Source organism: Gracilinanus agilis, chromosome 2, assembly GCF_016433145.1.
Source record: "Gracilinanus agilis isolate LMUSP501 chromosome 2, AgileGrace, whole genome shotgun sequence".
Lineage (NCBI taxonomy): Eukaryota > Metazoa > Chordata > Mammalia > Didelphimorphia > Didelphidae > Gracilinanus > Gracilinanus agilis.
The window spans coordinates 166,690,249-166,717,581 of NC_058131.1; the positions used below are offsets into that span (position 1 = coordinate 166,690,249).

The 27,333-nt window shown below is 42.1% G+C and overlaps 1 protein-coding gene across 1 annotated transcript in view; it reads left to right on the forward strand.

Annotated features, from left to right (window-relative positions):
- LOC123233418 (ankyrin-1-like) overlaps positions 1 to 27,333 on the forward strand; it is a 139,489-nt gene that overhangs the window by 53,932 nt on the left and 58,224 nt on the right. The window contains exons 8-19 of the mRNA XM_044659533.1: positions 985 to 1,083; positions 4,209 to 4,307; positions 4,619 to 4,717; positions 8,068 to 8,265; positions 10,014 to 10,112; positions 11,405 to 11,503; positions 12,792 to 12,890; positions 14,107 to 14,304; positions 16,052 to 16,150; positions 17,223 to 17,321; positions 22,878 to 23,075; positions 26,964 to 27,062. Of these exons, the coding sequence (XP_044515468.1) occupies positions 985 to 1,083; positions 4,209 to 4,307; positions 4,619 to 4,717; positions 8,068 to 8,265; positions 10,014 to 10,112; positions 11,405 to 11,503; positions 12,792 to 12,890; positions 14,107 to 14,304; positions 16,052 to 16,150; positions 17,223 to 17,321; positions 22,878 to 23,075; positions 26,964 to 27,062 (1,485 nt within the window). The remainder of the gene's footprint in view (positions 1 to 984; positions 1,084 to 4,208; positions 4,308 to 4,618; positions 4,718 to 8,067; positions 8,266 to 10,013; positions 10,113 to 11,404; positions 11,504 to 12,791; positions 12,891 to 14,106; positions 14,305 to 16,051; positions 16,151 to 17,222; positions 17,322 to 22,877; positions 23,076 to 26,963; positions 27,063 to 27,333) is intronic.

Consider the following 27,333-nt stretch of genomic DNA (forward strand, 5'->3'; position numbering starts at 1 on the left):
TCCTGCTCCCCCTTGTGACCATAGACATGCATTTGCAACATGGTAAGGCATAGTGAAGACAGGCCAATCCCTAGGACAACAAACAGAAGGGAAAGAAGCGCTTTATCTGTCCTGGCATTATTAGGAAGGACAGAAGCAAGTGTTTATCACAATGTGCCAGGCACCATGCTAAGCTCTTTATAAATATTATCTCATTTAAGCCTCAAACCAACCCTGAGAGATGCGTGTTATTATTATCCCCATTTTACAGTTGTGGAAATGGAGGCAAAGAGAGATTAAGTGACTTCTCCAGAACCACACAGCTAGTAAGGATCTGAGGCTGGATTTGAACCTCAGATTTTCCTGACTCCAAGTCTAGTGCTCTATCCCATTGCATCACCTGCCTGCCTTTCAATGTGGTTGGCACCACTCACTAATCCACTAAGCTAACTGTTCACGAAATGGGTTGAAAAAAAATCCCAGTTAGATTTTGGATCTTGAAGAGGATTCGATATGCCATGGTTACTTCCTGGGTGTAGCATACCACTAGATAAACGTACAAAGGCCACTTGCTATGTTCCTGTAGCTCACTGGACAGAGATCTACCAGTGAACATCTGACCCCCCCCCCCCCTCCAGGAAATATTTTTTGCTTGGCTCCAATCTCTAGCATTATTGGTAGCCTCTTCTGATCCTAACCAACATCCCCAGGTGCCATGGCAGTGTTAAAAGTCAGTCTCTAGGGGGCAGCTGGGTGGCTCAGTGGATTGAGAGTCAGGCCCAGAGGCAGGAGGTCCTGGGTTCAAATGTGGCCTCAGATACTTCCCAGCTGTGTGACCCTGGGCAAGTCACTTAACCCCCATTGGCTAACCCTTACCTCTCTTCTACCTTGGAGCCAATACACAGTATTGACTCTAAGATGGAAGGTAAGGATTTAAAAACAAACAAATAAAAAAAAAAAGAAGTCAATCTCTACTGATCAGTTTTTCTTCTCTTTCTTCTACAGACAGGATTCACCCCGCTCCACATAGCAGCCCACTATGAGAACCTCAATGTGGCCCAGTTATTACTAAACCGGGGAGCCAGTGTCAACTTTACTCCACAGGTAATGACTTAACTGCCCCTCTTCTTGCAATCAGTACAATGGAGCCTGGATGGCATAATTTTTTCTAATTTAATATTTCTCTATTTTTAAAATTCTATCTAACATTTTCCTAATTTAATATTTTATTTCCCAAATTACAGGTAAGGTAGGTAAGGGTTTTTTTTTAAATTTTATCTAGGTTATACATGTGTGATCTCATGAAACATATTTTTCTATTGGTCCTGTTGTGAGAAAATATTCTTATTAAACCAAAATCCCAAAAGAAAAATAGTATGCTTTGATCTGCATTCAGATTCCATCCATTCCTTCTTTGGAGGTGAATAGCTTTCTTTGTCATAAGCCCTTCAGAACTGTCTGGGATCATTGTATTGAATATGGCAACCTTTTAAGGAGAGTCTGAACATTCTTGTTTCTTGGAGAATATTTCAATTTCCCCACTCAATGAATACATATTTTTTTAGACTCTCTTCTTTGTGAGGCACTGTGCTAGGTTCTGGGAATACAAACACCCAAATGAAACAATCCCTGCCTTTGTGGAGATTATATCCTACTAGGAGAGAGGGCTGCAACATGTACATAGATTAACAAATACGAGATCATTCGAGAAGGAAAAATGCACAAACAACTTGGGGTGGGGTGGACAGAAAAAGCTTTCTATGGGAGCTGACACCAGAGCTGAAACCTGAGAAAAACCAAGGATTCTAAGAACTAGAGGTGAGGAGGGAGTACATTCCAGGCAAGGAGTGTATGTGTCACGATTAACATTGTCGATGAAGGGGTCCGTGATCTTAGTGACATTGATGGAGAAGACTGATTTAGAAGACTTCAGTGGAGACAAGCTTAATAAATGGTAGTAGCTAATGGGGATGACTACAAAGATCACTGCTAAGTCGTTGTTATTTTCACAAATTTGGAGAATTGAACTTTTTAATGGGTAAAAATAAAAGATGGGGCAATTAGAATGCCAGATTTGAGGAACAGATAGTAGATCAGTAGGAACATAATGTGTATAAAAAAGAGATAGTGTGAAATAAATCTGGAAAGCAGGTGGAAGTCTTCTTGTGGTGAGCTAAGAACTTTGGATTTTATCTTAGAGACAATAGGGAGCTAGGGAATAGCATCATCTGACTCATTTATCTAGAAATGTTTATTTAGGGGCAGCTCGGTGGCTCAGTGGATAGAGAGCCAGGTCTAGATATGGGAGTTTCTGAGTTAAAATCTGGCCTCAGACACTTCCTAGCTGTGTGACCTTGGATAAGTCACTTACCCCTACTAGCCTAGCCTTTACTGCTCTTTTGCCTTGGAACTGATACTTAGTATTGATTCTAAGACAGAAGGTAAGGATTAATTTAGGAACTGTGTGAAGGATGGATTGGAGAGGGGACAGACTAAAAGCTGGAATACTAACCAAGAAGCTATCTTCAGAGTCGAGCACATCTCTGGTCCCTGCTGAAGTCATTTTCATCCTTTCTGGTAGATTCTCTAGGCTTTAACCCTTTGTTTCTACTGGCTTTGCTGGGTGATACTCAGTCACATTCTCCCTGTGACTTAGTGGGCTACACAAAGGAGTTTCTTTTTATCATTCATTTTTTTTCATTTCAGTTCATCAAACATTTAGAGAGTGTAATATCATGTGAAGAGCACAGGGCTAGACCCTGAGGGAAATGCAAAGTTCAGATGAACCAAGATCCCTTGATGGAGCTTCTCATCTGTCGAGAGATAGAACACACACAGAGACAACCATAATACAGAATAATATGTAAAGACATTAGAGAGTATATAATATACAGGCATATAGAATATAATATAGAATTACATATAACATAAGTATTTATTATAGACTTAATGAGTAATAGAGCAATTATGTGATGTTTATGTAATACCATATAAGTACGTATAAGAATAATATATAAGTACATCAGAGAAGAAGAAGGGCTGTGTGAGGTCTGAAACAGGAAGGTAGGATTAAGAAAGGCTTAATGAAGCTGCTGGCATGAGAGTTGAGCTTAAAATGATGGGTAAGAATTCAATAGTCTACATATCACGGAGATAATTTTGGCTACAGTACAACCAAAAACTTGAGGAGGTGGGAAGGGACAGGTCGTGTATAGGATACAGGGAATAGTAGAATTTGACAGAAGCCTAGAGGATGGCAACAGGGAGTAGGTGATTTGTGCTGATGTGTTTGTTTGTTCAGTGTCTGACTTTTCGTGACCCCATTTAGGGTTTTCATAGCAAAGATACCGGAATGGTTTGCCATTTCTTTCTCCAGTTCACTTTATAGATGAGGAAACTGAGGCAAACTGGATTAAGTGATTTGCCCAGGGTCACACAGCTAATAAGTGACTGAGGGTGGATTTGAACTCAGAAAGATGAGTCTTCCTGACTTCGGGCTCAGCAATCTATCTGTTGCATCACCTTGATGCCTCTGGAGTAGGTAATAGTAAAACCAAAAAAGAAGGGTGGACACAGATTGTGGCCATGAAAACCCTGTAAAGAAGTCTAAAGTTTGCTAGATAGGCCATATGGAGTCATTGAAGGTTTGTCAGAAGAGTAATATCAGAGGCAGTTAGGTGTCTCAGTGGATAGAGAGATCCTGAGTATCTAGCCTCAGACACTTCCTAGCTGTGTCATCCTGGGCAAGTCATTTATTCCCAATGCCTAGCCCTTACCATTTTTCTGTCTTAGAACAATACATGGTATTGATTCTAAGATTGAAGGTAAGGGTTTAAAGAAAAAAAAAAAAGAAGAGTAATATCACTAGATCTATGCGATGATGATTTATTAGAGTCCACTACCATGCCCCTACTACAGACCAGAATTTGGTTTTTAAAAAAAGATAATTCTATTGCTAAGGAACATTCATTGGAGGAAACTCCAAGCTCATTTTTTCCAGCCTTGGCTGCAGCTGAATTTAGCGTGGTTAACATGGCTAACTTTGCTGATTCCACGATTTATAATGTTTTTGAATTACTTTTTATTTAAAGGATGTTCGACTTCTGCACTAATGCAAATTGAATCTGAGCTGCTGCCCCATGGCAGCACATCCCTGCTGAGGTCTCTGGGGCTGCAGGGTCTGTGTCTAACTCTCTCTCTCTGACTTCTCCCTGGCTCATCCTTTCCAGAATGGCATAACTCCCCTGCACATTGCTTCTCGGAGGGGGAACGTGATCATGGTACGACTCCTGCTGGATCGAGGGGCTGAGATAGAAACCAGGACCAAGGTAGGTTCTCTGCTTGCTGCTCCTGCCAGTGAGCTGGACTGTGGAAATGCCAGGGAGGGATTTTTGCACTCGAGGCAGATTCTCTGGTTGAGCAGTGGGCCCTCTTGGTGACCTAATTAACAATACACCAGAAAAGGCTGGCCAAACAGTATGTAGCCGGCCAGAGTGCGGAAGAAGGCAAAGAGATAGCCCTTCTGCATTCGACGGCACTTCACGTTAATGAAAGTTGACCACAGGGATGCTCATTATTGTCTGGTTTGAGTGACTTCTGATAATTCAGGTGGTTTTTTGTTTGTTTGTTTGTTTTTAAGGATGAATTGACTCCTCTCCACTGTGCAGCTAGAAATGGGCATGTGCGAATCTCAGAGCTCCTGCTGGACCACGGGGCACCCATCCAGGCCAAAACCAAGGTGTGTGCCTCCTTCGTGTTGGAAAGACCTTTTCCAAGGTCAAAATCTGAAGGTTGTGCCCAGATTTTCTATTACTGCAAATTCAATTCAATAAATATTTATTTAGCATTTCCTGTGTGCCAGACACTGTGCTAAGAACTGGGGATAAAGAAAAGGACAAAGGACTATAAATAATAACTCATCTTCATATGCCTTCCTTGTTTAGATTTACAAAGCACTTCCCATATAGAAATCCTAGGAAATAGGAATTATAAGTATTCTTAGAATTACAGGTTTAAAACTTGAAAAGATGTTAAAGTCCATTGAGTCACCCCCTTCCCATTTTATAGTTGAGGAGACTGAGGTATCCACAACTTAAGAGACTTGTCCAGGGTCATACGACACATATGAGTCTAGATTTGAACTTAGGACTCCAAGTTCAATGTCTTATACCCTACACCAGAAATTTCATATAGGTAGGCACTGGCCCACAACACCCTGGATGTAGCCTAAATCCAAATTAAAATGTAATTTAGAAATATTTAACAAAATAAATAAAAATACACTAAGAAATAGATAATGTTAATATGTGTTTTTAAGGTGATATGCAGCCTACAGGGATCCTTCTATGCAATTTAGTGGCCTCTGTTTCTATTTGAGTTTGCATTTACCAATCTGGGCACGTAGGAGACACAGTGGATAGAGAGTCAAACCTGGAATCAGGAAAGTTTGAGTTCAAATCTGGCGTCAGACATTTAATAGCTATGTGGCCCTGGGCAAGTCCCTTAACCTTTGCCTCAATCCTTCATTTGTAAAATGATCTAGAGAAGGAAATAGCAAACCATCCCAATATCTTTGCCAAGAAAACCACAAATGGGGTCACAAAGAATCAGACATGACTGAACAACCACCACCACTGGTGCTACACCATGCTCTCTCCCATAGATAATAAGAGGCAAAGTTGTGATCTACAAAGAAAGCCTAGTTCTTTCCACCACCCCAGCCCACTTCCATTTCTGTCTTTGAACCTTCTCCTTTAAGAACCTACAACCTACACCCATAGCCGTGTAGACTAGCTTGCTTCCTCATTAAACTTATATAGACGTGCTCTTTTCATGATTCATAAACCCGAACAGATCTTGTATTGCTGGAAGATTCCTTCCTTGAAAGGGGCAGGGAGAGTGTATCCTTTGCTAGAGCTTCTTTTTCTATATTGGATCTATTATTGACTTGCCCGATGACTTTGAACAAGTCACTGATCCTCTCTGGAACTCGAAGTTCCTCATTTAGAGAACGGGTCCAATAAGACCGTTGCTCAAGACTGGCATAAAGTTCAAATGAGAAATGAGTGGCACCTGTACTTTCTTCGGCCCTTGAATCAACAGGGAAGAGCCGGGCTATAGGATCATGGAACTAGAGGCCACCTGAGCAAACTCCTCATCATAGATGAGGAAACTGAGGGCAAGACATATCAAATGACTTGTCCAAAGTCATACAGCCTGTAAGTGGCAGAGCCGGGATTCAAACTCATATCCTCTGATTACAAACCCCACACTCATTTCATTGCACTATGTATGTGAAAGTGCTTTGCATTTCTTTTTCTTTTTCATCCATTGCTACAAGGGATGGCTTTCTGGAAATATAATTGGGAAAGGCATATATTTGTAAATGAAGGGAATGTAAAAATATATTAATAAAAAAGTTTTTCAAAGTATTTCGGAAAATATAAAGCATTATGCCAAGAGAAGGAAGCATTGCTGCTACTCTTATTATTATTAATGTCCATGCATATGAGTAACTCTTTGGGAAACTTTTTTTCTGGATCCAGAATTTAATCTTCTGCCACTAGATAAGAGTATTTATTATCTCTTTTTAATGTCATTTAGCATCATTAACCCACCATTAAAACAAAGTGCTATCACTTTGAATCAATAGACATAAGATGAATTTTTTTTTCTTTAAAGCCTTACTTTCTGACCTAGCAACAACTCTTAAGACAGAAGGACAAGGGCTGAGCAAATGGAGTTCAGTGACTTGCCCAGGGTCACACAGCTAGGAAATGTCTGAGACCAGAGTTGAACCCAGTTCCTCCTGACTCCGGGCCTTGTGCTCTATCCACTTTGCCACCTATCTGTCCCCATAAGATGAATCTGATCAAACTGAATTGCTGAGAATCATATAGTAAGAATTTAAGAAAAGATGTGTGTGTAATGTGTTTATGATGGCAGAGGGATTTCAACCCAAATTCCATCAGCAGTGTACTAGGACAGCTAGGTGGCTCTGTAGATAAAACATTAGCCAGGAAGACCCGAGTTCAAATCCAACCTAGATAATTCCTAGTTATATGACCCTGGACAAGTCTTTACCTCTGTCTTCTTCAGTTTCCTCACTTGTAAAATCAGATTAATAGTAGCATCTGCTTTCCAGGGTTGTTATAAGGATCAAATGACAGTTGTAAAATGCTTAACAGTGCCTGACACATAGTAGGTGTTTTATAAATGGTAAATGGTAATAGAAACAGTAGCAGTAGCAGCAGTAGTAGTAGTATCAATAGGAGGAGGAATGTCAGCAGTAGCAGCAGTAGTAGTAGCAATAGGAATAGTAGCAGCAATAGGAAGAATAGTAGAAGTAGCAATAGGAGGAGGAGGAGCAGTAGCAGTAGCTGTAGGAGCAATAGCAGGAGGAATAATAGTAGCAGTAATAAAAGCAATAGGAAGAGTAGCAGAACCAATAGGAGCTGTAGCAGCAGTAGTAGTAGTAACACTATCACAAACAACAACAACAACAACAACAACAACAACAACAACAACAACAACCAACAACCAACAACCAACGACAACGACGACAACAACAACGACAATGACTTGAGATTGAAGATCTGGTCCTGGTTAGGTCACCATACTACCTCGATGACTTTGGCTGGGTCTCTTCAGCCTAAATTCCTTCATCTAAACAAAAAGGGGCTGGGATAGATCCTCTCTAGAGTTGTTTGCAGCTCTGATGTTCTTTCATTCAGTCAATAAGCATTTGTTGGGCATTTTCCCCTTGCATTACTATTAATAATAATAGCTATCACGTAGTACATTAAGATGCTACCTAAATGCTAGTGTTGATGATGATGATAGACATTAGAGATCATTTGGTCCAACGCTCAGTTTGCAAAGAAACCGAGGCAAAAGGGGCTTGCCATTTGACTAACATCCAACAGGTAATTGATGGCAAAGCCAGGATTAGAGCCAGTCTTTTTACTCCAAAACCAGGATATAGATAACCGGGCTAAAGTAGAGGTCATGCTTTGGCATGTTTGGAGGTAAAGTTGGGAAAGTGGTCTTGAAACTCCATGGATTTTTTTTTCCTCTCTCTTTACCCAGAATGGCTTGTCCCCTATCCACATGGCAGCTCAGGGAGATCATTTAGACTGTGTGCGGCTCCTGCTCCAGTACAATGCAGAAATAGATGACATCACCCTGGACCACCTCACGCCTCTCCACGTAGCGGCCCACTGTGGCCACCATAGAGTGGCCAAGGTGCTTTTGGACAAAGGGGCCAAACCCAACTCCAGAGCCCTGGTGAGTAGAAGGATTAAGGAAAAGGGTGAGGGCTAAGGGAGTTTTTGTCCTTTAAAATGTCCGTAGCATTTAAGGTCTTGGTGTAAGTTTGGGGACATTTGAAAGGACTCTTGACAATTGTAAATTGTGTTGCCCCTCCTCCTTGAGTTCCAAAGACCCCAAATGTCCTGCATCATTATCCTGGCCTGGATGAATACCAGAGAATGAAATGCTCCTCATCCAGGATGAAGTTTTCAGCCAGATTGGCCCAGGACCCTTCACACTGGTTAGCAGTTCACATGGGGAAGCCCCCTCCCAGGATGAGCTATAATCAGAGAGCAGAAACATTTCCAGGCTCTTTTTCGCAATTTCTGACTCTCGGGGGATGTGCCCAGGCTAAATGTTTGCTCTTTTCAAAGGGATTCACAGCTCTCTGAACTCCTGGATATTAGAAGGAAGTCCAGATCTAAAGCATGGGTTTCCTCCCCCTTTTCAGGGGTTCCTCAAATTATTTGGGGGTCCTCCATTATGTGATCCTAGGTCTCTCTATAGCTTGGCACCTCCATGATTCACAGTACTGTATGCCCACGGACCTATGCAAAAACCCTTCAATTTATATGACTTCTCAAATTGGATGTGGGAGATATATAATCTGCTTTACGAAAGGATTCTTCATTATACAGAAAAATTCAGCAAGGGGTTCCTTAAAAGAGCACGTTCCCAGCAGGGCATGGTGGCACATGCTTGTAACCAGAAGGGTGCTGACAAATATTTAATGTCCAGCTTTCTTGGGGAGTATGTGGAATGTAACACACTTCTTTTTTTTTTTAAACTCATCTTCTATCCTAGAATCAATACCATGTTTTTGTTCTAAGGCAGAAAAGTGGCAAGGGCAAGGCAATGGAGGTTAAGTGACTATGACAATGGGAGTCATACAGCTAAGAAATGTTAGATTTGAATTCTCCTATTTCCAGACCTGGCTCTCTATCCACTAAGCCACCTAGTGCCCCTCTCATCACACACTTCTAAGTTTCATCTGCATTATTGACATTTTCCTCATTATTTTATTAAGTCTACATGATCAAAAACCAGTGAATCATGTCACAATTTGAAGTACAGACCAATTTCTGAGGTGCAAATCCTCACACTGAAAATTTAACAATCAGCTTTCATGTGAATTTGAGCTAGCTCCAGCATACCCCTGCCTATAATCCTTGCTGCTGGGGAGGATGAGGTTGGTAGATCACTTGAGCTCAGGAGTTCTGAGCTGCAATAGGTCAAGAACTGATCGGATGTCCAAACTAAGTCCAACACCAATAAGGTGAGCTCCCAGGAATAAAGTGCCACCAGGATGACTAAAAAGGGATGAGCTGTTTCAAGTCAGAAAAACAGAACCGATGTACCCTCTTTTGTCAATCAGTATGGGGCTCCCATCCATGAATGACCTACTGTCAACCTGGGTGAGATGAGGAGACCCAGCCTGGAAAAACCCCCCCCCAAAAAAATCTCGATCTCCTCAGGTGTAGCAAACATATGATTAGATTAACAAAAGCACTTTGTGGCCTCAGATTATGATTATCATCCTAACTGGCTGAGAGACATTTGGTGCATAAAGGGAGGCCTACCTGTATGCCACACGATTTCCATCTATTTGCATTTCATACGTGGAAATTTTCTATGAAGACTGCGAAGGCTGCAGTCTAGACACAAGGTGACATTCTGTGTTTTTGAATTGGTGTGTGGGCATCTCCTGTCTGTCTGTGTTGTAGAACGGCTTCACGCCCTTACACATTGCCTGTAAGAAGAATCACATCCGCGTGATGGAGTTGCTGCTGAAGACAGGAGCTTCCATAGATGCCGTCACAGAGGTAGGAAATTTGCCTTTCAGTCATCAGAGCCCAGTAAGACTCGACTCTAACGGACACAGGTTACTTTCCAGCAGGTGGTGGCATTATTTTCTTGGAGATTTTACTGCTCTTTCCCCAGATTAAGCCCCAACCCAGAAATTTGGGGATGTAGATGTTATTAGGCAGCCCAGCCCATGAGAGATCCCCTCTCTTTCAGGGACTTGCTTCCCATCGATGGGTGCTCCCTGTGGCTTGAGTGGCTTTGACCTTATCTGAGGTGGGTCATTCCAGTGGATACATCTCTCTGCTGGTGGGATGAAGCCTTTCCCATATCTTCCATAATGTGTCCACAGTTCTCTTCCAGGTACTCGGGCTGTTACCAGAAGTTAGCTTGAGTGTTCTGTTGGTATTTCAGCCATATTGTGGGTAGTTCTTTCTCCTAGTTTATTATCACATTCAGGCACATCATGGGGAGTAAGCTGTAGTGTCTCTCTCCAAGGACGACTCCCTCTGGAAACTGATCTTGTCCTGCCACTGACCAAAGGTCACAGGCTCAAGTAGCCTCAGCATAACCAATGCTTCCCCCTCAGCCTGGTTGTCCTTCTAATCCCACTTAGAAGAAGATGAAATATCCTTTATCCAAAGGACAAGCTAGGTAAGCTATTTAACCTCTGTTTACCTCAGTTTCCTCTTCTTAAAATGGGAATAATAATAGCATCTGCCTCCCTGATGATAAAATGTGATGATAATTGTAAAAATACTTAGTAGTGTTCCTTAGCACATAGTAAGTGCTTTATAAATGTTTTGTCAATAAGTCATGTGATCCCATTTCAAGATTTCTTGGAAAAGATATTGGAATGGTTTGACATTTCTTTCTCCAGATCAATTTATATATGAGGAAATGGAGGCAAATAGCTCATTTTACAGATAAGGAAACTGAGGCAACCAGAATCAAGTGACTTGCCCAGGGCACACAGATATTAAGTGTGTCAAACTCAGGTAGTCCTGACTCCAGGGCCATCACTCTTTCCACTTCACCACCTAGCAGCACATATAAATGTTATTATTATTATTATTATTATTACATTCCTGCTATACAGAAGCTACTAGACCACCCCATTTCATACTCTACTCTCTCCTGTGAGGCATCAGGGCATAAAAATGCAAATTAAACACATATCCAAGAAACAAGGACCATCTCCCCCAGCCTCAAAAGCTACCACTATAGGTTATATAAGGTATGTATTCTCTCCACTTGGCATTTGCCCAATTAAACAATGAACTTGTTCTTCCATTTCTTTTCTTTGTTGCAGTCTGGACTGACCCCACTACATGTAGCGTCCTTCATGGGGCACCTTCCCATTGTGAAGAATCTTCTGCAGCGGGGAGCATCACCTAATGTCTCCAATGTGGTAAGGTCTAGAGCTTGTTATCTTAGCATCCAGAGTCAAAGGAAGACCTTTTACTTAGCTTTGTGAGATCATGTCTCTTGGGATATGGGGATGAATCCCAGAACAGTAGAAACTTCAGACTGGAGCATGATACCCTTTATATACTGACTTCCCTTCAAATTAGGTATCCAGCAAGATCCTCTGAATGTCAGAGGTGCACAGAAATATAAATACAATGATGAGGGCAATGGCACTCTTTTGTTCTGGAGAGCATCTTAGGAATGTCCTATGTAGGTTACCTGAGTACACTTTTAAAGTGCATTTAATGTAAGCTGCACATTTTAAAGATTTATGGTTTCATACACAATTCTCTTTTTTCTCATAATGAAATGTTCCTGTTTGTTAATGTTTAATCATAAGCAAATAAAATTTAAGAAATTATTTAAAGGAAAGGAAAAATAAATCCATTTATTTATATTTTTAATTTATCTAAAATATAGACATATCTAAGTCTAAAACTGAATTTCCTTCAGCCAAATGGCAAAGAAACTGAGTGGCAAAAGAGAATTAACATGGCTAGTGGTCACCATGAACTCACTCTTTCTTAGCTAGTTCTTTGTGCAAAGCAAATTGTCATAAATTGATACCCCGAGTTCCTCCATTCCTCTTGCTCTTCTGTCTTCCTCTGTTTGGTCCACCATGGCTTAAGTCCCATTGCTCCAAACTCAGAACATGTTTTCCTGCCCAGCCATCTTGTGCATATTCATCATATCCTTGTTGGCAAACCTATGGCATGTGTGCCGGAGGAGACTGCCCCTTCCCCCCTCTCCATGTGCTCCTGAGGACATTTCTCACATCACCCACCTCTCTGCCCAGCAGCCCAATGGGAGCACTTCCTCCCTCCCCTGTCTGGGGTAAGGCAGAGGTCGGGGGAAGGCTCACATGTAGTTTGAGAGTTGCAGTTTGGCACTCTGTTTCTAAAAGGCTTGCCATTACTTCATTACCATCTAACTGGTCTCTATAACTCTGTAACAGGGCATAATGTTTGACTCCATGTACATGAGCTTCTTAACCCTCATTGGTCTTTTCATGACCTTCTGTCCCCAGCCTTCTCCATGGTATTCTGGGGAAGGGGACAGAACAATTTCTTCACAAGTCTTCTCAGAATAGAAGAGGTATCTGCTGGAAGAACTCCACTTATTAAGAATAAAGTCACTAAGACACAATAAGGAAGATCTTGCGAGCTCACTATGTATTATTGTGGGAACGAACCACCCATGAATATTTACGAAATATTTTTGCTATACAGAAAGTGGAGACACCACTGCACATGGCAGCCAGAGCTGGGCACACAGAAGTAGCCAAATATTTACTCCAGAACAAAGCCAAAGTTAATGCCAAGGCCAAGGTGAGTTCAGAAAGGAAAAAAGGGAGGTGGGTGGTTGGAGAGGAAATATGGAGGGTCCATTTCAGTGAAATGCGTTTCTTCCTAAAACTATACACAAACAGCACTTATCTACAGCAGAAAGTTTATCTATCACTCTCGCTCGTGTTGGGCAAAGAGATGGAGAGATCAACTTTGTGAGCAACTCTTAGGAGCTCCTAGGATTTAGAACTGGAAGGGATCTTAGAGATCATCTAGTCTAATCTCCTCATTTCACAGAAGAGGAAACCAAGGAGTAGCAGAGAAAGAGCCAGAGATAGAGCTCTACCTCCATCAGACTCATGTTTTATTGGTAGCCCTTAATCAAGGGATAGGGTTTGGACCGGTGATTTCATTGTTAGTCTTTCTGGCTTCTCCCATGCCACAAAGCCTGTAAATTCTAAGGGGTCAAAAGGAAAGGGGTGACTCCCAGAAATACAGAGAGTGGTAGCTTTCAGCAAATAGGTTCTCCGTGTAATGAGAATATACATTGTTTGATTGAGAATGACTAGCCCTTGCTTTGAAGTAAACACTACAGACTTGAGCAAGTCCTAGAATAATTGAGATACTTGCCCAATTGACTCAGGGGAGGGTCAGAGTTTTAGCCTGCTGGTGGCATAAGTCTGGCTCTGTGCAGAGTGTGACCTTTGGAGGTGTGCTATTGGAGCAGTGAATCCAGGCTCAGTAACTCAGAGATACCTGGGACTGAACAAAGCCTATTAACCTTAGGGTGCAAACAGGAGAGTCAGATGAAAAAGTCCCCATATGACTCTTAACATCAAGGAAATCCAAAGCAGAGTTGGAAACAGATGATCATTAGTGTTTCTAGGAACTTACTTTTTAATAGTCTTATGATGGATGAAAGAAAGAAAGGAAGGATGGATGGATGGAAGAAAGGAAGAAAGAATGAAGAGGAAGAAGGGAGAAAGAGGGAGGAAGAAAGATGTATAGACAAATAGAAACATGATAGATGATAGAAAAATGATAGAAATAAATAGTAAGAAAGATGATAGATTGACAGAGAAAGAAAAGAAGAAAAGAGGGGGGAAAGGAAGAAAAATAGATATCCAGAATGAGTGTTCCAAAGGAAGAATGAAATTACACAGAAGGCCTCTCTTTGCTCTTTCTTCATGCCTCTGATGGAGTCTGCCTGGCATCTAAGACATCTGTCTCTTCACCTAGTTATTTCCTCCCCATTTAGGATGACCAGACCCCACTTCACTGTGCAGCTCGTATTGGCCATACAAACATGGTGAAACTTCTCCTGGAAAATAATGCCAACCCCAACCTTGCCACGACTGCAGGACACACCCCTTTGCACATCACAGCACGAGAGGGCCATGTGGAAACAGCCCTGGCCCTACTAGAAAAGGAAGCTTCTCAGGCTTGCATGACCAAGGTATTTATCTCTTTCTCCTTTTCTCTGAAAAACAAATAGGCAAGTGGGTAGCTGGGCTGACTGTGTGGGAGGGGGATCCCTGTCTAGTCATCTCTGCTGTCTTGGTGATCCTGAGAGCAGCTGGGGAAAATTGGCATCCTCAGGCTTGGCAGCCCCAAAGCTTCTTTTGATAGCTCATGGAATCATAGGAGCTGAGAGCTGGAAAGGGGTGCCATAAGGCATCTAGTCCAGGCCCTACATGAAGTGTAAATCCCATCTACACTTCTTGAAGAGTGGCCATCCAACCTCTGCTTAAACACCTCCAATGATGGGAGACTCAACTACCTTGGGAGATGATCTACTCATTTACTAAGTATTAGGAAGTGTTTCCTTATGCCAAGCATCAACTCTGCCTCCCCAAGCCTTTTACTTATTAATCTTGGTTCTGTCCTCTAGAGCCAAGCAAAACATGTCTAATTCCTCTTCCAAATGATAGCTTTTCAAGCATTTGAAGACAGTTATTGGGCCCCTCATAAGTCATCTCTTCAGGCTAAACAAGCATTTCCCAGTTTCTTTAGCCAGTCTTCATGGTATTGAGACCCTTCATCATTTTAGTCATTGACTCACTTAGTCAATCAATATACATTTATTAACTACTTGCTATGTGCTAAGCTTGCTGCTAGGCACTATAAATTCAATGAAAATGTGAAAACAGAAAACAAAAAAAGCCTTCAAGTAACTTAGATTCTAATTTGAGAGACAGCAAGTATACTTTGCTCTGGACATACTCCAGTTTGTCATCTGGATGGGTATCTTCCTTTTCCAGAATGGTACAATAGAATTAATCAATACATCATTCAGCAGTGAATTATTGGCCATGTACTCAGTACCCAGCATTATGCTAGGTTCTAAGGGAAATACAAAAGAGGCACAATACATAATCTTATTCCGAAGCAGCCTGTTTGTTGGGTTGGGGGTGGGAGGGAGACCCACATTTACAGGAAAAGTTAAATAACATTGCCAGGCATCATGTGATAAGTGATGAATCAATAGCATGGTTAATAGATTTGCGGGAAGCCTGGTGATCGATCGCCTAACTGCTTTTGATCCCATCTCTGAGGTAGTGATTGGCAGTTCCTCTCACTTCTTTATTAGCAAGCTCTTTCTCTGTTCTCTTAGAACCTGAGGTATCTAGTTATTGTTACTTATTTTTAACATTCATTTCTTAAAATTTTTGAGTTCCAAATTTTCTCCCTCCATCCTGCTCTTCTCCCACCCATCGATAAAGTAAATAATATGATTATACACATAGAGTCGTGCAAAATGTATTTCCATATTTACCAAGTTGCAAAAAAAAGCACAAGAAAAAACAAGAAACATAAAGAAAGTTTAAAAAATTATGTTTCAATCTGTATTCAGAGTTCATCAATTCCCTCTCTGGTGGTAGATAGCATTTTTCGTTATGGGTCCTTTGGAATTGTCTTGGATCAGAAAAGCTGAGTCTTTCACATTGTTACAATATTGCTATTGCTGTATACAACGTTCTCCTGGTTGTGCTCATTTCACTTTGTTTCAGTTCATACAAGTTTTCCCAGGTTTTTCTGAAATCATCCTGCTCATCATTTCTAATAGCACAATCATACTCCATCACAATCTCTGGGGTGTCGAGTTTTATAGAGCATCTGGCCTCCCTTCCTCTAGTCCCTTGTGTTCCCCCAAAATGTTGCTCAATCCCCGTGGGATTCTGATGTTCTTTGTTTCTCCTCAGAAAGGATTTACCCCTCTCCATGTTGCTGCTAAATATGGAAAGGTAAATGTGGCTGAATTGCTGCTGGAGAGGGACGCCCATCCAAATGCAGCTGGAAAAGTGAGTTTGAATTTCACAAGGTCCCTCCTTTTTCCAAGTCAGAGGAAAGAACCAACTCCCTTCTTTGGCACATTCCAAGAATATGTTAAATTTAAAATATACCTCCTATCTCCACCTCCCTTCCCCTCATTGGATACTCTATAGTTCAGATCATAAGATGATAGATTAAAAATTAGAAGAGACTTGGAGGGGCAGTACAGCTGGGTAGCTCAGTGGATTGAGAGTCAGGCGTAGGGACAGGAGGTCCTAGGTTGAAATCTGGCCTCAGATACTTCCTAGCTGTGTGACCCTGGACAAGTCACTTAACCCCCATTGTCTAACTTTTCTGCCTTAGAACCAATGCACAGTATTGATTCCAAGACAGAGAGAGAGAGAGAGAGAGAGAGAGAGAGAGAGAGACAGAGAGAGACAGAGAGAGAGAGACAGAGAGAGAGAGAGAGAGAGAGAGACCTTAGTCAAGTCTTTTCTCTACCCCCTCCATTTTACAGATGGGCAAACTAAGGCACAGGCAAGGAAACAGACTTGCCCATGGTCACACAGTTAGTAAGTGGCAAAGCCAGGATCAGAATCCCAATCTTCTGATGCCAAATCAATCCGTGGGCATTGTGAATCAGGGCTCTGCATTTTGGCACACTACTCCCACTTAGCATTGCCAGTTGGACAGTGACCGGGAGAGACAGTTGGTGGGTGAGAAATACAAAGCTCTGACAACAGACAGAAGGAGACCTGAGCCTCTTGTGCAGAAAAGCAGCCCAGAATCCCTTCAGCCCCACCACTGTTTTCTCTATTATGTAATCAAGAGTAGGATGGTTTTTCCCCCCCAACTCCCAGTGCAAATTACATTCATAGATATTACTGGCTTCATTTCCTCTTCAGAGCTACCCTGAGTGTTCATTTTACCTTGGTTTTGTTTCAGATTAACCTGTTTGGGAGTAAATAAGAGAAGGGAGGGAGAGGGAGTCTAGGAGTCTTCCCTGTTCAGGGAAACTTTTGCCTCAAGTGTGGGAATCCCCAGTGGAAAATGAGCTAGTAGATGGTGTGACTTTTCATTGTTTGTTTTTCCCCTCTGCAGAATGGCCTCACCCCTCTCCATGTCGCTGTCCATCACAATAATCTGGAGATTGTGAAACTTCTACTCCCTCGAGGAGGCTCACCACACAGCCCTGCTTGGGTAAGGCCCCTCCCTGCCTTTCTTCATGCCTGGCAGCATGCCCATTCCTAACTACCAGGGAGCAGGACATCTGCTGGTATTACTGAGGGAGGGCAATTTAGGCAGCAGTTGGAAGGCTTGAGAACCTTAAGAGTCTTTTTAATTTCAGGATTTAAAAATCTTCCATGTGATTGATACTGTTCTTTAAGAATGAGCAGAAAAGTAGGTTTTCAACAACAGATCTCCACATGCCATACAGATAAAACTCAGTTTCTACAACAAACAAACAAAACTGGTAAACCAAAGTTTTGCACGTGGAATTATTTCTTAGATGCACTCAAGTGTGCTTGTTAGTCAAAGGCACTTAGATACCTAAAATTAATCCATTGTAAATAAAGTAAAGGATTTTAAAAAACATGTAATTTGGAATAATTGCCCCCCAAATTTATCTGTTTGACAGGGATAGAGACTGGACCTGTTATTTTATCAATACTGTTGTTGTTTGATCATTTTCAATCCTGTCCATTTCTTCATGTCCTCTTTTGGGGTTTTCTTGGCAAAGATACTAGAGTGGTTTGCCATTTCCTTCTCCAGCTCATTTCACAGATGAGGAAACTGAAGCAAAAAAGATTAAGTGGCTTGCCCAGGGTCCCATAGCTAATAAGTATATGAGAGTGGATTTGAACTCAGGAAGATGATTCTTTCTTACTCCAGGTCCAATGCTCTATCCACTGGACCACCCAGCTGCCTTTTGTTGGTATAAGGAACTCTTAAGTAAGGAAACTTCTGCCAATGCAAGCTGGCAATTTCTCTTCCACTAATTGTCTTAAAGAACTGTCTAGTGCTGTGTTGACAAACCTATGGCATGTATGCCAGAGCGGGCTGTTCCCCTCTCTCTCTCCACCATGTTTGAGGACATTTCTTATATCACCTGCCCCTCTGCCTAGCAGCCCAATAGGAGCACTTCCTCCCTTCCCTGTCTGGGGTAAGGGGGTGGCTTACATGTTTGGACATTCAGTCCCTAAAAGGTTCACCATCACTGGCCTAGTGCATCAACAAATTGAGTAGCTTGGTATAGTACAGAGAATACAGAGTTTGGAGTCAGGAAGATGGATCCCTTTGACCCTTGCTAGCTATATTACTCTGGACAAATCACTTAATCTCTGGGTTCCTCAGGCAGATTAAGGGGTCTTGAGACCATTCCACACAAAGCCTGCTTGAAGAAACTTGAGTAAATTAGTCTAAAGAAAATAAAACTTGGGAAGATTTGGTAGCTGCCTTCAAGGGTTTAAAAGGCTGTTATGTTCTACTGAGCCATAAAAAGCCAGACTTGGAGTCTTGGGTGGCAACTGCAGGGTCAAGTTTTGGCTTGCTCTAAAAGAAGACTTCTAACAATGATAGTGAAACAAGAGTGGAATAGGCTGGTATCAGGAGGTAGTGAGCTCCTCATTGCTAAAGATGCTCAATCCCTTGTGGAGATTATTGTAGAGGGGATTCCTGCTTCAGAGAGGAGTTTGACTGCATGACTTCTGAGATTCCCTCCATCTCTGAGACTATACGACCCTATGAAATAATTGGTCTGCTCAACTTTTTGCAACCGTTTCTTTTTATTTCTTCAAACTGTTACTTTTGCCAACTGAAAGTAAGTGGGGGCAGTTGGATGGCTCAGTGGATAGAGAGCTAGATCTGGAAACAGGAAGTCTTGGGTTCAATTCTGGCCTCAGACATTTCCTAGCTATATGACTCTGGGTACGTCACTTAAACCCCATTGCCTAACCCTTACTGTTCTTCTACCTTGGAACCAATGCATAATATTGATTCAAAAGTAGAGGGTAAGGGTTTTTTTTAAAAGTGAAAGTAAACAGTAGTGGGATTTTCATAAGAATATGGTGACCTAATAGGCTTGTATTTTATCTTTGAGGCAATAGCAAGCTATTGAAGATCCCTGAGCAAGGGAGTAACATCATCAGACTCATTTATCTAGAAATATTAATTTAGGGACATCTAGGTGGTACACTGCATAAAGCACCCATGCCTGGAGTCAGGAGGACCTGGATTCAAATCTGGCCCTGGACACTTCCTAGTTGTATGACCCTGGGCAAATCACTTCACCCCATTGCTTAGCTCTTGCCACTCTTTTGTCTTAGAACTGATTCTAAGGAAAAGATAAGGTTTTAAAAAAAAACCTCTTAGGATTTTAGACCTCGATCTGGAAGAAACCTTAAAGAATAGCACGTAGGTTTGCCCCTGATGATCAGTTAAGAGCTCTCGTTTTGTATTAATAAAAGTATTAACGTCCAGAGGAAGTGAAATGGTAGGTGTGCTAAACTCTGGTCAGAACTCCTGGATAACATCTAATAAATGCTTGTTGTCAGTATCATATTCAGTTCTCAGCATCATATTCTGGGAAGATTATTGACATGTAGGAGCATGAACAGAGAAGGGTGATAAGGATGGAAAGGGACCTGGGAAACATGCCCTAAAGGAGACGGGTCGAAAGAACTGGAAAAGGCTAGATATAGAGTGAAAAAGAGAAGGTGGGGAAAATGAGATAACTGTCTTCAAATATTTAAAGGGTTGTCATATAAAAGAATGAGTAGATTAGTTCTGCTTGGTCCCAGAAAACTGATGGGTTGAAATTAGCAGGGAGAAAAATCTCAGTTGAACATAATTAGAACTTTTCAATAATAAGAGCTGTCTGTGTAATTATAATGACTGAGCTTCTTCCTGAAGAAGAGATTAAAAAAAATGCACCACCCTCCCTTCTTTGCAGATGTGGGAAACTATGCTTGTGAAGCATTGACTGTACTATCAGACTCAATTTGGTTTAGCTGAACTTTCTTTTTCTCATCCTTTTTTCTTTTTGTAACTAGGTGAGGATATGTTAGGAAAGAAATGTGACCAAGAATGAGATCTATAACATTTTTCTTAATGACGAGAGTTGTCAAAGATGTCATGGATTGATCTCATTGCAAGTAGAATTTTTTCATTCTTTGTAGTGAGCTCCCCATCGCTGAAGGTACTCAAATAGTGACTGGAAAACCACTTAGGAATAATTCCTATTTTTAGAGCACACTTTAAGGTGTGCGAAGCACTTAAGTCACAACAATTCTATTAAGTAGATAGCTTGCTTACTATTTTGTAAGGGAGAAAAGGAAGATTCAGGAGAATAATTGACTCCGTGGTCCAAGATTCAAATCTAAGTCTTTGGACTCCAAGTCCATATTCTTTCCACTGCACCATCCTGACACTTATCGGGAATGTCACTGAATGCTATTTTTCAGATTCAGGTTGGATTAGATGGCCTCTCAGGGCCCTCTCAGCTCAAAAATCCCATGATCCTGGAATCAGAGAGATTCCACTTAGTTCAGGAGACAAGACTTGTCACAAGAAACACTTGTTAGAACAGTATTAAATAGTAAACAGTCTAATGCTAGATTATGGAGTGTGGACTTCCCTGCTTTAGAGAACGGAGCAATCCACTGGCCTGCTGGCACGTGGACCCAGCTGACGCCCTGCCCTCTCCAAGGGAGATGTAGCCGGCTCCCCCAGATCTAGCCCCATCCCTCCCTATTGCCCCTTGCCATGGACGCACTACTGGTTTTGGTTTCTCTAACTGAATGCCTGTCATTCAGCCCTGAGGTTTCACCTGCGAACGCCATTCTTTCTCTAGACTCCTGACCCTGCTGTGGCTTCCAGCCATACACCCAACCTTGCCATTCGTAGCGTTCAGACCCCGTGAGAAGTGATTTACTCTTGCCTCCAAAAATAAAAAAAGTGGGCCCCTTCCCCTCCCACTTATATAAAAGAAACAGGAGCCAGTTTCGTGATATTTAAAGAGCACAAACGCTACACAGATGGGTTTTTGTTTCCATGGTAAAAAAAAAATATACACTTTACAAAGTCACGTCTGACAATTTTGTAGAATTTCACATGCAAATCTGTGTGCACCACAAAATAGCTTTTAACCCCCCCCCCCCAACAACTTACGAATCCAGTGTTAATGTTGATTAAAATGTCTGTGGATTGTGCTCCTGTGCATTTCTTTCGATGTGTTTCTTCAGAGGAAAAAGTGAATATGTGTGTAAAAAGTAGTTGGGGGGGGGGGGAAGCTGGGTGGCTCAGTGGATTGAGAGCCAGGCCCAGAAATGGGAGGTGCCAGGTTCAAATCTTGTCTCAGGCACTTCCTAGCTGTGTGACCCTGGGCAAGTCACTTAACCCCCATTGCCTAGTCCTTACCACTCTTCTGCCTTGGAACCAATATGTAGTATTGATTCTAAGATGGAAGGGAAGGTTAAAAAAAAAAAAAGTACTTGGGGAGCAGCAATTAGCACAGCACCTGGTACATAGTAAGCGCCTAATAAATGCTCATTGACTGACAGTCATTCATCCTGGTCCTTGCCCTCTTCATTTTCTTTTCAATGGAAACTGTTACAATTTTCTTAAATTCTCCTTATCTTCAGTGTTGCTTTCCAGTAAGAAAGTGTAAAAGTTCTTTGTAGATATTTACCTGGAGTGTGCTACAACCAGCTTAAGCCATGAGGAGTAATTGCTAAATTGTGAGCATTTACAGGCAAAGTACGGGGCAGCTAGGTAGTACAGTGGTTAGAACACTGGGCCAGGAGGTCAAGAAGATTTGAGTTCAGATCTGGCCTCACCCTGGCTGTGTGACCTTGGGCAAGTCCCTTTTTTAAAACTCTGACCTTCTGCCTTAGTATCAGTTCTAAGACAGAAAAGCAGCAAGGGCTAGGCAATCCAGGGTTAGATTACTTGCCTGACTCCAGACCTGGTGCTTTATCCATTGTGATATCTAACTGCCCTTCTGGACAAGTTACTTCACCCTGTTTGCCTCAGTTTCCTCATCCATAAATTGAGCTGGAGAAGAAAATGGCAAGACAGGATCTTTGCAAAGAAAACCCCAATTGGGGTCACAATCAGACATGATTGAGCAACAAAGAGGCAAAGACTACTAATCAAGGTTTCATTTATTGTTGTTTTTTAATTTTCAAGACTTAATAAAGTGAAGGAGAAATGCTAAAAATAGGGGCAACTAGATGGCTCAGTGGATCAAGAACCAAGCTTTGAGATGGGAGATCCTGGGTTCAAATTTGGTCTCGGACCCTGGGCAAGTCACTTAACCCTAATTCCTTAGCCCATACTTCTCTTCTGCTTTGTAGTAGAAATATGATACTCAAGATAGTAAAGATAAAAAGATTAATTAATAATTAATCAAAAAACAGCTAACTAATAGTTAAATAATTAAATCAGTTTAGATTAACAAATAATTAATAGTAATTAATTAATAATTAAAAGTTTTAAATAATGATTATTTAAATTAAACTCTTATTTTTTGTCTTAATAACAACTCTAAGGCTAGACAAATGGGATTAAGCCATTAGCAAGTATCTAAGGCCAGATTTGAACCCAGGTCCTCCCAACTCCAAGTCTGGCACTCTAACCTCTATACCACCTAGCTGCCCCTATGGCTAGTCTCTTTAGAAGAGCTGCCATTTAAGGGGCCACCGTGGATCCCCCATCGCTTCTAGGAGACTTATCTAGGCCTCTTTTCTTTTCCAGAATGGCTATACCCCTCTGCACATAGCAGCCAAACAGAACCAGATGGAGCTTGCCAGCAACCTGCTACAATATGGGGGGTCTGCAAATGCCGAGTCGGTACAAGGCGTGACACCCCTTCACCTCGCGGCCCAGGAGGGTCATGCAGAAATGGTCGCTCTGCTACTCTCAAAACAAGCCAACGGCAACCTCGGGAACAAGGTAATTTCTGGAGCTGCTAGCATTCTAGGGTGGTGCTCTGCAGGGCCAAGGATGGGGCGGGCGGCCAGATGGAGATCGCCAGAGAAGGAGACCGCAGCATCTATATCGTAGTTGCTGAGATTCTGAGCAAGAGAGTGAAGCCTTACAGTTACCTCAAGTCCTACCATGCTAAATACTCATTTTCTGATGGGGAAACCAAGCGGTCTGGTTGAGGCTGTGAAGATATGGCATTTGTGTGTGCCATCTTTGGAATGCCAAAGAAAGGACTAAAATTTAAGGGTCATTTAGTCTTCCCGATCACAAGAGTCCCATTGACTCTTGTTGCCATGGGCTGAAGAGCTCTTTTTCTGGGAAAGAACAGAACCACTGACAGTAATGAGGGAGTCAGCCCATTAAGTTGATTGGATTTAACAGGAGCTCTGTGACAGCTGCATTTGTGTTGGTGTCTGGGTTCCTCTGTTGGGTTATTTTGCCGCAATTTCGCCCAGGAGTTAATAACGGTGATGGCAGACCTTAGCTACTGCGAAACATTAACTAACCCACACAATAGCCTCTGGAGGCAGATTAGTGGTATTGCTCCTCTAACCTCTGCATTTATTTACAACATGCACTCCAGTCAAATCCTTTGAACTTGAAGGAAATATTCTTCCTTAGCTCCATCATACGATGGGAGGATCATAGAATTCAGCCGTGGAAGAGAGTCCAGAGATGATCCAATCACCACATCTTACAGAGGAGGATACTGAGGCACACCAAGGTTATTTGCTAAATATCAGACAGCTAGTGAGTAAGCCCGTTGGTATTTGAACCCAGATGTTATGACTAATCAAGGATCAGTTATTCACGAGACTCTGATCTGCCTGAGGAAAGTAGCAAAAGGTGATGGAGAGGGGGCAACTGGGTAGCTCAGTGGATTGAGAGCCAGGCCTAGAGATGGGAGGTTCTAGGTTCAAATCTGGCTTCAGACACTTCTCAGCTGTGTGATCCTGGGCAAGTCACTTGACCCCCATTGCCTACCCTTACCACTCTTCTGCCTTGGAGCCAATACACAGTATTGTCTCCAAGATGGAAGGTAAGGGTTTAAAAAAAAAAAAAAGGTGATGGAGAGAAAGTTAGAGTGGATCCCAGCTAGCCTCCTCCTCTTTCTCTGGTGGTTGGTGGTGGTTGTCCTTTGTACTTGACAAGAACCAAAATGACATCACTATGTCAAGAATAATGTACGGTGCAGCGTGTCCAACTGTGATTGTTCTGACCAACATGAGCTCTGAAGACTCCACCAGTGGTCAGGCACAAATAGCCCTACAAACATTTGGGATGGAAATGTCCCAATTTGCACATCTCTCATTTCTTTTGAGCTTCAGTAATCTGCTTTGCTTAGTAGCTCTTGTGTTATGGGGAACGTTGAAGGCCTATTTATACTACAGATAAAAAGGATGTGGACAAATGACCTCAAGATTATAAACTCCTCCATTAGAGTCCTTGAAGGCAGAGACTGTCTTTTGCCTCTTTATTGTACCCCCAACACTTAGCATGGTGCCTGGCACATAGTAGGCGCTTATTAAATATTTACTGATTGGTTGAATGAGTTAGCAGGACCCTTGGAGCCCTATAACTGAATAAGAATCCTCTTTTTAACATATCCAACAAGAGGTCCGCCATCTTTTGCTTGAGAGGCAGAGCCCACTATCTCCCGAAGAGTTTCATTGTCATAGTTTTTCCTTGTATGCAGCCTAAATCTCTCTCCACACTTGGTTCCTATTTCTTTCTGCTTAGTAGGGCCAAGAAGGACAAATCTCATCTCTCTTTTTCCTGAGGGAGAGCCCTTCAAATCCTTAAAAACAGATCTCATGATTCCCTGCCCCACTTTGTCTTTCTTTCTCCAACCTAAACGTCCTCATTTCCTTTGACTGTTCCTCTCATATGGCATGAATTTGAGGCCCTTCTTCAATGTGGTTGCTCTCCTCTAAGCCTCTTGTTAGCCTGTCAATGCCCTTCCTAAGATAAAACATTCAGAACTGAAAGCAGCTAGGTGGCCCAGTAGATAAAGCATGAGGTCTGAACTTAACAAGACCCAAGTTCAAATCCAACCTCAGACACTTACTAGCTATGTGACTCTGGGCAAGTCACTTAACCTCTGTTTGCCTCAGTTTCCTCATCTGTAAAATGGAGATAAGACTGGCATCTACCTCCCAGGATTGTTGTGAGGATCAAATATTTTGCAAATCTTAAAGCACTATATAAATGCTCTTCTAATTATCTGGTAGCATTAATACTTTTTAAAAATGTGAAATCTACATAGCAAAGGGGAAAAAATAGAGATTTTACTATCAAATGAATAGCCCCAGACCATGAATCTCTTATCGTATCTTTTGAACCAGTTCAGTAAATAGCCTAAAGTCAGAGATTTAACTAGGAAGGACGAAGGTCAGTGGCCTGGACAGAGGGAAGAAAGGGGCGAGGAATTCAGAAAAGAGGGCACGAGGAGAGCACGATGGCAAAATATAGTCAAGATGCAGCACTCCAATCATCCAAATGTCAGCTGGAATTCTTTCTTTACCCAAAGTCTCTGATTGGTTAGTAATTTCTTACCCAGCGTCACACAGCTAGTGTTTGAGGTTGGATCTGAACTCAAGTCTTCCTGACTCCAGGCTCAGTACTCTGTACATGGTGGCGCCACCTTGGTGCCTACCTAACATTTAATTAGCCCTTGATATTTTCAAATTGCTTTCACATTCCTAGCATCATTTTATTCCCATAAGAACCCTGTGGAGAGTGCAGGGCAAGTACTCTTTCCTCTCTTTTTCAAATAAGAAAATTGAGCTCTAGAAAGTGAAAGAACTGTCCCAAAGGCATTAAGAGCCAGGTCTCCCAGTACTTTTTCCAGTAGTAAAGGGAGTCTTCTAGGTGGCACAATGGATAAAGCCTGGGTTCAAGAAGATCTGAGTGCAAATTTGGTCTCAGACACTTACTAGTTGTGTGACTCTGGGCAAGTCACAACCTCTGTTTGCTTCAGTTTCCTCAATTGCAAAATATAGCACCTGCCTCCTAGGAATGTTCTGAGGATCAAATGAGATCATTGGAAAACACTTAGCAGAGTGCCTAGCACACAGTGGGTGCTTTCTAAAAGTTAGTTATTATTATTCTTCTAGCCTCAGATACTTACTAGCTGTGTGTCTCTAGGTAGGTCATTTAATTGCTGTCTGCCTCCACTTCCCCATCTGTAAAATGAGGATAATAATAGCACTTATTTTTCAGGGCTATTGTGAGGATTAAATGAGATAATAATTATAAAGTGCTTAGCACAGGGTCTGGCACATAGTGGATGCTATAAAATGTTAGTTATTATTAGTATTTTTAAAAACCTTCCCTTCCATCTTAGAATCAATACTGTGTATTGGCTCCAAGGCAGAAGAGTGGTAAGGGCGAGGCAATGGGGGTTAAGTGACTTGCCCAGGGTCACACAGCTGGGAAGTGTCTGAAGCCAGATTTGAACTCGGGAACACCTGTCTCTAGGCCCAGCTCTCAATCCACTGAGCCACCCAGCAGCCCCTAGCTATTACTATTAATACTTTAATCCCACATACTTACTAGCTGTGTGTGTTTCTGGGCCAGTCACTCAACTGTTGTCTCCCTCAAGATCCCTATCTGTAAAATGGGAATGATAAGAGCATTTACCTCTCTAGATTTCTATGAAGTTCAAATGAGTATGTAGTTAAAATTGTTTTGCAGATCATAAAGTGCCATATAAATGTTATAATTATGAATCCTTTTTTCCAAAACCCAATATTGAACTAGAGCTTCCAGCCACAGATTAACTCAATGGATTGGTCTCTGGTGCTTAGGCTGATCTCACCAGTGATGACATGTTGTTACTGTTTTTCTTTGCAGAGTGGCCTCACTCCTCTCCATCTGGTGGCTCAAGAGGGCCATGTTGCAGTAGCAGATGTGCTCATCAAACAGGGGGTCACAGTGGATGCCACTACCCGGGTAAAGCAGTGCTCCTGTTTCAGGCGATGAATTGCATGTAGAGTGTTCCCCTCTGCTCCCTCTACCTCCACCTTCCCTCCCCCATTCACAAACACACAGACTCTGTCTGTCTGTCTGTCTGTCTGTCTCTCTCCCTCTCTTCCTTTCTCTCTCTTTCTTTTTCTTCCTCTCTCTCTCTCTCTCTCTTTTTCTCTCTCTCTCTCTCTCTTTCTCTCTCTCTCTCTCTCTCTCTCTCTCTCTCTCTCACACACACACACACACACACACACAC